This window comes from Vicia villosa, linkage group LG4, assembly GCF_029867415.1.
Source record: "Vicia villosa cultivar HV-30 ecotype Madison, WI linkage group LG4, Vvil1.0, whole genome shotgun sequence".
NCBI lineage: Eukaryota > Viridiplantae > Streptophyta > Magnoliopsida > Fabales > Fabaceae > Vicia > Vicia villosa.
In genome coordinates, this window is record NC_081183.1 from 25506380 (window position 1) to 25518732 (window position 12353).

Sequence of the window (12353 nt, forward strand, 5' to 3'; positions counted from 1 at the left end):
ATAAATGAGTGTTGTGCAACATTTTGGTGGATAATTCGAATTGTGCAAATTATTGTGATATGCTTGTATAACTAAGGTTGTGTGATAATCTTAATTGCATATGTTGTGACTATTGTTGCACATGAATTCATGGGGAGATTGTACTCCGGTTGGCTTTGATCCTTGTGTGGAAATAGAGGCGGCTTTGTTCCTTTTATGGATTCGGAAGCAGTGAACTATACGTTCATATTTGAGGGCTTTGATCTTGTCCGGATCAGAATCGTGGCTCTGGTTTTTGAATCGGGAGCGGTGAGCTTGATACTAACATGATACCACATGCATGAGTCACATTAATTGCATTTCAAGTCACATTGTTGTTATGAGAATTGTTTGAATTGATGTGTTTGCTTGTGTGGTAATTGTATTTGTGTTAGGTGCAATACTTGTGGAACTTGTTCACATTATGAAGTGGGATGGATGAATTTGTTAGACTGTAGTATTCTATATTCATATACATATTATATGTATTCATTATGATGTGAATTCTCGCCTTTCTGTTTGAATGATGTTCATTGCGACATCGTGCAGGTTCTAAAGAGTAGCGTGCTTGCACGAGGGATTAACCGAGGAGCTTATCGGTTATTCCATTTTGTTTTAGGTAGTGAGTCAATGCTATGATCATGTAACACTGGGGATATTTGAACTCATGTTTTTGGATGTTTGGATAATGTTATCTTTATTGTATTTAACATGATATTTTGGTTATATTATGTTGATGGCTATGTTTCCTACATATTACACTTTAATATGATGATTAATGTTATTATGATTTTGGTAGATGATTATAGTATGGGATGTAATCATTGAAATGCGGGAGAAATTGTTATTCCGTTGCAATATGCATATTGATTAAACACGGAGCTTTCAAATTGTGTTATAATATGATCAGTGCATGTTTGTATGTTTTGTTGTTTGGTTTTTATTGCTATGGAAACAACATGTGACGTCCTTTTAAGTATATGCATATTACAACATGTGAATATAGATATTTATTTGGGGTTTAGAAAATGGGTGTTACATCGAGAACAACATTCTCGATAGATCATTCTTAGCAACGCTGGATGCAGTAGCCTCTACACTCCATATGAAGATGAAATTAAAATTACTCTGCCTCCTAGGATGTACTCGTTTATGTTATGTTGCTTGTCAATTTGGTAATTTGATTTATTTTTCATAATTGAGTCTCCTCGTATAGTTACACATTCTTAGGTTAAGTGTTAAATCATTTATCGTATGCATAAGTCGAACCATTTGGTTAAAGTTAACACAATATATTTCTTGTCGATTAGTCGGACTTTTGGATCAAAAAACACATGATAGCATGATTCAAATCATGTGAAGTATCAATATATTTTGTGAGAAGTATCTTTGTCACGTTAATAACGAGTTATCTCTAATGTAAGCAACTTAGGCCTAATCCCTAAATTAAATTTCAATGATTCAAATAAATGTGAATATTGTAAGCAAGCTAAAATAACTAAGACTTCACATAAATCAATTATTAAAGAAGCTGGTCCCCTAGATCTATACATTCTGATATATGTGAATTAGATGGAACTTTAACTAGAAATAGTAAACATTATTTTATCACTTTTATTGACGATTGTTCTGATTATATGTATGTATACTTAATGAAGAGTAAAAGTGAAGCGCTTAACATGTTTAAGATGTATGTAAGTGAAATTAAGAATCAACTTAGTAAGAAGATTAAGAGATTTCGTATTGATAGGGGACTTGAATACGATTTTGGGTTATTTAATGACTTTTATAAAAAAATTGAATTGTACATGAAACGACTGCTCTATATTCTCTTGAATGGTAAAGCAAAAAGTTACAATAAAACTCTTATTAAACTTGCAATTATGATGAATTTTGGTGTTGCACCTTACTGGTGGAGGGGATTTTATTGCGTGTTTTCTATGTCTTGAATAGAGTTCCCAAGTCAAAAAGTAAGATCTCTCCTCTCGCTGCTTTGCTTCATTCATCTGATTTTTTTTCTTTTATGTTTGTTTGAGTGGCTTATCGCGTCATCAACGACTGGGTTATTTCCAGACACAACAAGTGGTTTCATCACCATCTGAAGGCATATTTCTTTGAACGATTCATTACAGTGCAAATGATAATCGTAACTTTGAACATGTTCCTTTATGCTGGAGACGTCATCGAAACTCGACTGTATTGCATAATTATTGGCAGTACGATGAAACGTCTAAAAGAAAATGACCTATTACGCGAATCGTCCCGATAATTTTTTTCTGGCAATTTTTCAAAACCAAAAACAACATTAAAAGATCATTTTAGTTGAGAAGTTTTTATGTGTTAAAAATGTATGTATTCATAATTCATGTACACAAGAAATATATTTATTATTGTAGTACTTATATCAAATTAGTCTCAATCTTTTTTTAAATTATATAAAAATAAGTTCATACAAATAATTTCAAATTAGTCCCTTGTATTTGAACATTGGTTATCAAATAGGTCATGTCATTCAGATGGCAACTTAATTAGTCACTTCATAACTATCAATATTGTCATATAATATAAACTAACAAAGGAACATAATTGAGAAACATTTTACATTATTATAAATTAATTTAAAATGGTAATAGAGTCAAAGACGTGTTAAAGAGCAGCTTAAAGATGGGAGCTTCTACGATGAAGTTGCAAAAATAATAACTTTAAAAAGTTATTTGAAAATGGATTTAGTGTTACAAGAAAAATATATAATTTTTATTCTTTGGATTAATCTAACGGTGAGTTTATTTTTTTTAATTTATTTATAAAAAAAAATTAATCATCATCTTCTACCTTTTAGTTGGGTCACCTCAACCCGATTTAAAATCCGGAATCACCATCTTGTGTTCATCATCTTCACTTATATCTCAACAAAAAATTTAAAAATCACCAAATCAATTAATTAATTCACAAATTATATACCGTTGAAACTAGAATTTCACCAAGATTTCAAATATGTATTCAAAATTTCAAAACAAGCCGTGAATTTAACAAATCGAAGGAAAAAAGTTGTGTGAAACTCGAACACAAACACACTTATCCGACTTGGTTATGAGGTTTTATGAAAAACTAATTATAGAATCGAGTTCGTGGTGAAATTCTGCTTTTAATGGTGTATTCATTCGCTTGAAACAGTTAAGAATCATGATTTTTCCATTTTTGTGTTCTTGAGTTCATGAGAGTTCTTGAACACAAATTTGAAAATCATCAAATCAACAAATTAATTCACAAATTATATACCGTTGGAATCGGAATTTCACCACGATTTCAAATATGTACTCAAAATTGCAAAACAAGCCTTGAAATCGAAGCAAAAAAGTGGCGTGAAACTCGAACACAAACACACTCGGTTTGGTTATGAGGTTTTATGAAAACTAATTATAGAATCATGTTCGTGGTGAAATTCGCTTCTACTGGTGTATTCATTTGCTCGAAACAGTTAAGATTCAAGATTTTGCCATTTTTGTGTTATTGAGTTCATGAGAGTTCTTGAACATATTTTTTGAATCGGAATGAAAATTAAAATGAAAATGAAGATTTATGGATGTACAAGATGAAAATCTGGATTTATGAAAATAAAAAATTCTGATTAATAAGGTACACGGTAATAATATGCATCATATAATCCTACTTTGGCATTGACTAAGTTAAAAATGAAAATTTTTAAGTCAATATTACTTTTTGATTGGTCAAATTTATAACTTCACCAAAAAAAATTATTTTTGTGACTTCACCTTAGAATTCTCCCTTAAAAATACATATAGACTAATATGACTATTTGCTCGAGAATGTGATATATATTAAATCTAATACACACAGAATATAGTCAGGATGTAAGTTGATCATTAGAAAACCATGAAAAGTTTACAAAGTATGAGTTCCTTCAACATGACACAGAGAGCATCAAATATATAAAAGAGATCACTCATACAATCAAAATTAAAACAACATGAAAATAGCAAACCAATTTGCATATAAAATGCTAAATTCTGATAACTATGCTAGTAAACCTTGAGGGCACAAACTTGAAGCTTAGACAACAACAAAAAAAAAACTAATTAATCATTCCTCCAACAGAAAGAAAGCTTTCCTTATAAACAACCACTTGAGAACAATTTCTTTTTGCTTTAACACCAATGTTCTCCACTACTCCAGTAGATAAATCAAGACAAGCTAGTTCATCATCGCCTTTTCTGAAAAACACATTACCCTTCTTCTTGCCCGATCCTATAGGATGCTCGATACAAGACAATGGTCTAACATCAAAGAGTTTAGTCCACGATTCCGCAACACCAGCCTCACCCAAAACTGATATTGATATGTTAAAAGAAGGCGAAGTTTTCTTTACATAACTTAATATCATTGCAACATGCCCATTCAACACAGCCAAATGTCTATCAAACCCTATAAAATCATCCAAATTAATGGGAAAGAGAGTGGTAATATGCATCTCATTGCTCAAATTAAACGACACAACATATGTTTCATCATCTGACTCCCCCCACCAATAGCACACTCCATTCAAATACACTTCAACACCCAATCCATGACTCAGTAGGTAACGCTCTTGCATGTCAAGATTAATTTTCTTCCATGAGTTGCTTCTCAAACTATATAACTCCCAAAAAGGACCCGATGGCACTGATTGCCAATAGCGTCCGAAATAAACAATACGCTGAATGATTTTATAATCATCATTAACATGATCATAACCAAATCCATGAATAACAAAAAGAGTTTCATACTCATTATACAATAATCTAGCCCTACTCGGAGGAACCCTAGTTAACTTGTCCGTAACGGGATTCCATAAAACAATCATGGAAGAGTTTTGTTTATTATATATACAAAGAATGCCGTTAATAGCAGAACCTACAATATGAGGATAAGAAGGACCAAAGTTTTGGCTGAAAGGAAATGGCCAGTTCAGTTGCACTTTACTTTCAAATTCCTCATCAGCAGAGACAAGATACAGTTTCCATTTCCGGTCGATATTATCGAAATGGTTTAGAAGGAGAGTAGCTTCATCATAAGGGTTTTTACCAAACATGTTCATGAAAATAGGGTTTTGAAATAAAAGAGTCCAGGATTTACGCACACAGGTAAACCGACTCACAGATTTTAATGGCAGTTTAGACATAATAGAGAAGATGATATCTTCAGGAACATGGTTACTAACCTTTGCATTTGTTGAAACCATATGGAAGTAACGTGATGCTGCGTGCAGTTGCAAAATTGATCCAAGGAATTGTCAAATAAAACAAATTCAAATATTAGCACTTAATAGTAAGAAAAGAAATTAAACCAAAAATAAATGTCTAGATCGATATGGAAATGGCGGTTATACGCAGTTAATAGTAATAAAAGAAATTAAAATATTATTCAATTTTTATATTAAAATGGAGGATATTAGGGTTTAGGAATAGTCCTTGCCAATTTTTAGTTTCATGTTTAAAAAAAAAAAAATTTTAAATTCATAAAGATTATTCTAAATTCATAATAACTGTCATTTTAAGTTATATAATGTTTTAAATAACTTTTACGAATTTTAATAACCAAAAGTAATAGAAATTACAAATTTTAATAGAGAAAAAAAATGATATGTAGTGTAAAATATTTTGTATTATCAACCAAGTATTATGGTAAGTCATCATGATATTTTTATGTTAATGGTAGGACATATTTGATTGAAGAATGTCTATTAAATAATTGGTGTGACATACTTGATTAATGAATTTTTATTAAATAACTATATAAAACTATTTTACATTTTTAAGAGTGTGCTACCTTTATTCTTATTTTTTATTAATATTTTAAAATATAAATTGAATAAAAATTTATAATATTAATATTACCTTTATATTAAAAAGTTATGAATTATTTTTTTAAATAAAATAAATTCTAAACAACATAAAAACTTATACTCAAATTCAATCAAATATATAAAATTAGTTAATATATAGTCAATTACGTGTAATCCAAACAAAACCATACATATTAGCAAAGATTCTTTGTTATTTCTATTGTAATTTCATTTGATTGGTAATCAATTTTATTTATTTTTTAGAATTTCCCTAATCAAGTTGGAGAACCCTTAATTCTCCTATTAACATATTCTTACATACAGAAAAAAAATACATATATTATGTTTATAGGCAATATTTTAAAATTTAAATGTTATAATTTATTAATAAGTTATTAAAATAATTATGAGTTTGACTTTAAAAATAATTATTTTAAAGAAATAATTGTACCAATTGATTTAAATGATTAAGAGTATAAAAACTTATTAGTGCATATAAATTAAATTATATATTTTTAATGTAAAATTGTTTTGCAAGATGAGAAGTCTGACTGAATATATTTTAAAATAAATGATTATTTAATAATATTGATATGAGAGAAATGTTATTTAGACATTTCAAATTCAATGGATATCAATTTGTATCTATTAACTGGGATCCCCGTGGAGATGATTTGTTTGGAATTTTGAAGTCGGAGATTTTCTCACCTGCGGGGATGGGGATGGAGGGAAAAAATTTCCCGATGACACTTTGGGGTGGAGATTAGGAAAGTGTCCTCCGTCCCACAGATTCCCCAAACCCGAACATATATATATTAACATTCTCTCTCTTGAAGAATCTAATGGTTGATATTTTTTCCTCTCATCTCTCATTTAAAAATGCTCTCACTTGATATGCTCCCTATATATATATATATATATATATATATATATATATATATATATATATATATATATATATATATATATATATATATATATATATATATATATATATATATATATATAATTATATAAGCATATTTTGTGCCATACATTATGGAATATTTATAAGCAGATATTTTTAGATATTTGACTATTCTAATTTGTTATTTTTTATATGCATTAAGATATATTTTGACAATGAGTTTTTGTATGATTATGAATTGTCGCAACAGGTTCTGTTGGATAATTATTTTTTGACATAAAAAGAAATATTAGCAACTGCATGTGCTTTTGCGTTTTTGTTTGTTATTGATGCAAGATGTGTTTTTGTTTTTTTTTTAAAAGATGCAAAATATATGCGCTTTTTCAATAAAACAAAAAGAAAAAAAAGAGAAATATTAGGGTTATAGTTTTGATTGAAAAGTATAATCTTTTTCTTAAAACTCGATGTTCGTGGATCTCCATGAGAACTATGGGGATGGAGACAAATATTCCCTTGTGGCGGGGATGGAGACTGGGATGGGGAACAATTGGAGGGCGGAACGGGGAGTGAGGAAGCACCCTCCGCACATTCCCTACCTCCTATGCGCCATGAATTTGATATTTATCCTTCTTGGCGACAATATGTCACCGACTTTACTGCTTGATTTTGTGATGCCAATTAAGACCATTTGTCGCTGTTGTTATATATCTTACATTGATCAATTTGAGCTGGCGTTGAGGCAAGTCACTTAGATTCTTAAACACACTTCATTGGATTCTAATATCAAATTACAACACACCAGTGTTAATGTTAAGACAATAACATCGTCAGTGAATTGGGCTTGCTGCAACTCCCATTTAAACCCACTATAAACTATGAAACTCCGAAACACCAATCAGAAACTGTATTCTCATACCGAACACGTATCGGACACCGACACGCGTACGACACGTATCATACACGTTTATGAAGTGTCCAACCGAATAAAAAATTAAAATGTATTAGAATTAGAATAATATTGGAAACTAATTTAGCTGATACTCATTTATTGTCTTTATGGTATAATTATTTGATTTCAATTGCTTTCAATTATATTCCCCTTTTTAGATGATTTCCAAGGATTTGGTGTAATTACTCTGGTGTAGTACAAGCTGTACATTGTGTATACATATATTAGCCTTTAAGCATCAATAGAATACATAATTTTCTGCCTCATCCTATTTCTTCATGGCATCAGAGCTTGATTCTGAGAAAAAGGATGATTGCAACAAAGATGAAAGAGGGTATCAATTGAAGAAACAACTCTCCCTACGATTTGTATTCAAGTGATAACCCAGGAAATATCATAACCCAGGTACAATTGAAGGGTTAAAATTATGATGAATGGGCTCGTGCAGTCCGAGGCTCTTTGAGGGCAAGACAAAAAATTTGATTCGTTGACAGATCAATTGAAAAACCAGATGATGATGCTCCTGAAATTGATGATTGGTGGACAGTCAACTCCATGATTGTTTCATGGATTTTCAATACGATTGAACCGAAACTTCGATCGACAATTACATACAGGGAGAATGAGAAAGAATTGTGGGATGATATTGAATAGAGGTTTTCTATTTCAAATGGCCCTCGCATCCAACAATTAAAGTCTGAATTGGCAAATTGCAAGAAGAATGGAGACCCGATTGTGACCTATTTTGGATGGCTTAAGAAGTTGTGGGATGAATTGAACGATTTTGAAAAAATACCCGTTTGCACATACAATGGGTGTAAGTGCGGCATGTCTGCAACGCTGAACAAGAAGAGAGGAGAGGAGAAGCTTCACCAGTTTTTGATGGCCCTTGATGATTCTCAGTTCAGGACCGTACGGTCTAATGTCTTGAGTCTAGACCTGCTGCCGAATCTGAACAGAGCATACAATATGGTGGTGCAAGAGGAGAGAGTTGGCGTGATGGTGCGAGGTAAGGAAGAACGTGGAGATCCAATCGCCTTTGCTGTCAAGTCTAGTAGAACGTCGGGGTGGGAAAAGAAATCTCATACAGGGTCGCAGAAAACCATGCTCACATTCCAAACATCTTGGGCAAGATGTCGACTCATGTTTTCTGTTGGTAGGTTATCCAGATTGGTGGCGAGAAAGACCACGATCTGGAGGTCGTCAGCTTGGACGCGGAAAGCAGACGCGTCAACCAATTAATGGTGCAGGAAAAGGAAGAGGCAATAATGAAAAGGTGAATATGGCACAAGTTTTTGATGACACTAAAGCAGTGACGAATAATAAAAAGGATGAAGATGATCAGGTTTTGCCGGGATTGAGATCAAAGTAGTGGAATGCTCTTCTCAATGCGATTAACGCACAAAAAGGTGGGACGAGTACAAGACTGGCAGGTAAGAATCCATGGATCATTGACACGGGTGCCTCCCATCATATGACTAGCGCTCTTGCGTACATGAATGATGTTCGAGACATAGAGCCCTGTCCTGTTGGATTACCCAATAGGACACAAACATATGCAACGAAAGTAGGAACAGTCACTGTTGGTGACAAGTTGATGTTGAAGCGTGTTCTTTTTATGCCTAAATTGAATTGCAATCTCATATCAATATATCAACTTTTACATGATGCTGATTGTAACACCCCTCTAATAACCCGCGACAAATAAATCATTATTAAATCAGAGTAACATGTAGAGAGGTATCACAATTCATAAATAATGAAAAAGCACACGTCAGTATAAGTCATGCATTCACTGAAACACCTGAGATCATAACTCATTAATCAATTTCATGTTTTACACAGCGGAAATACTTCATCAAGTCAACATTATATCACTAATGTATCAGACTTCAACCAAAACAAATAAATATAGAGTTACAATCAAAACTCCAAAACAAGCGTTCCCAGTATTACAACTATCAGAGCATGACACCTGACGCTAACTAAAACACTGACTCATGAGCTAATCCTCACCGAGTCGAACAACCGCTATCCTCAATCTGAAAATGACAACATGTAATGGTGAGTCTTGTCATAATTAACAAATGTTATAAGGTTATAAAGCAATAACACGTCACAGTTGCATCATTCACCCAATTGTTTCATAACAAGCATTCAAAACAAGTCAAACAACAACCAACGCATCATCAACATTTACAACACTGGAATACATCCAATCATGTCATAAATTATGCATATGAATGAACTGACACTATGCATGTGGTACCAACATCATCCAATGGGAATAACCCATGACCGATCCAACATCATCCAGATACGGCCCTGCCAGCACAGATTCCACACAATGGGAATCATGCCCTTTACTGATCCAACACACCCTTATGGATACAGTATCGTCAATGAATATGAATGAATGCAACATATATAACATACTTATACCATCATCACCATCATCATCATCATCATCAATATCATCATCATCATCATCATCAAGTATGTTCATATATATTAACATCATTCAATCACAATTCTATCATCATCATATAGAAAACATACACGTATTTGCACCAATCATCATCATCAATAAGAAATAGCATACATGTATTCTCATCATTCTAAGATCAATCAATCATCATCATATAGATTATTCTATAAGGTTCGTTTAGCTCAAAACGGCACAGTAAACAGACCAACAGTTAAAAAGTTATGCATCTTTGAACTTTTCAAATATCTCAAAACAATCAACAGCACGCGGCGCCATCTCAGTTCGCGGCGCGAACTGAGCGTCCCAAAAATCCTTGGCTCTCTGCCAAGCTATTCGCGGCGCAAACATCTACACGCGGCGCGAAGCGAGGAAAAGTTACGCCTTCGCGATACCAACACGGGTACGCGGCGCGACCTGTGCGTATCACAAATTCCTGGCATTCTGTCCAACTGTTCGCGGCGCACCCTATGTACGCGGCGCGAACCGGTAATTTCAGAAACCCCAACCTGCAGAAAACAGCATTCTACACATTCCAAACTCACCCAATTCATACCAGTACGAACCTAGGGAAATAGAATGCTCAAACAACACGAAGAACACCTCATAATACATCAATCACGCATCAATTGAGACCATAACAACATAGATATCATGGATTCAAATATAAGGATCAAACATCACACAATTTGACTCAATCCCTAAACCTATCATATGACTCAATCGACCCGAATTCTACATCTATTCAGCATTATCAACCCCTAACCCGATAATAGATGAAAATCAGACAAGTCCCCCCTTACCTTAGACAATTTTCTTGATTCTTGGTCTCTCCCTCTACCGTTCTCCTTCACGTTCCTTGTTCTTCAGACTTCTGTTCTTTCACGTTCTTTCTTTGTTTTCCCCAAACCAAATGTTTTATGAAAACAATAATAAAATTAGTAAAAAGGATTATTAAATCACCCCTCCTTCTTTTACTATTTCCTCATATGGCCCAAATGCCAAAACCATTATTTATTCATTATTTTCACAAAATCCTTAATAATTCTAATTATTAATTCAATATTCCGATTAAATTAATATTAAAATTATACGCGCGTTACAACTCTCCCCCACTAAAAGAGTTTTCGTCCTCGAAAACATACCTCAAGCAAAGAGTTCCGGATAGGAATCTTTCATCTGGCTTTCTAACTCCCAGGTGACGTTTCCATCAGCTGGTCCTCCCCAAGCTACTTTGACTAAAGCTATTTCTTTACCCCGCAATTGCTTCAGTCTTCTATCTTCAATCCTCACATGCAACGTTTCAACCGTTAAGTTGTCTTTAACCTGTACATCATCCACTTGGATCACATGGGACGAATCTGAAATGTATTTCCTCAACTGAGACACATGAAACACATCGTGCAAGTTTGCAAGCATCAGCGGTAAAGCGACACGATATGCCACTTCTCCCACTTTTTCAGAAATTTGGAATGGTCCAATAAAACGTGGAGTCAACTTCTTTGACTTCAATGCCCGGCCAATACCCGTCATAGGAGTAACCTTCATAAACACATGATCTCCCTCTTGAAACTCAAGTGTCTTTCTTCTTTTATCATAATAACTCTTCTGACGACTCTGAGAAGCTCTCATCTTCTCTTGAATCATCTTAATCTTCTCTGTAGTCTGTTGTACAATTTCTGGTCCAATTACAGCACTCTCACCAGCTTCGTACCAGCACAATGGAGTTCTACATCTCCTACCATACAATGCCTCAAACGGAGCCATACCTATACTCGAATGAAAACTGTTGTTGTAGGTAAATTCAATCAAAGGCAGATAACTATCCCAACACTACAAGAAAATTAAGGTTTTACGACACAAAAATTGCGACAGTTACTTGATAACTGTCGTAACTCTAACATAGAGACGCGTGTCACGACGGTATACACCTACCGTCCTTACATTTTCAAAAAATTATTAAATATAACGACGGTTATATAACTACCGCCCTAAAAATCAATTCACGACTGTTTAAAAACCGCCCTAAATTATATGTTACGACGGTACATTAACCGTCGCCAACGAAACCAAGTAACACACCATGCACCATTAGAAACTCATAAAAGGTCACGACGGTGAACCAACAGTCGCCCCCACTTACTTAAAAATT

At 33.5% G+C, this 12353-nt stretch overlaps 1 protein-coding gene across 1 annotated transcript; it reads right to left on the reverse strand.

Moving 5' to 3' along the window:
* Positions 1–4111: 4111 nt before the first annotated feature.
* On the reverse strand, positions 4112–5107 carry LOC131596914 (F-box protein CPR1-like). Its single transcript, XM_058869648.1, has one exon. The coding sequence runs from the start codon at positions 5105–5107 to the stop codon at positions 4112–4114; it is 996 nt and encodes a 331-aa protein (XP_058725631.1).
* Between the last annotated feature and the right edge of the window lie 7246 nt (positions 5108–12353).

What these genes read in the sequence shown, in the direction of transcription:
- LOC131596914 (XM_058869648.1), bottom strand. Translation starts at nt 5,107, where the DNA reads ATGTTTGGTAAAAACCCTTATGATGAAGCTACTCTCCTTCTAAACCAT.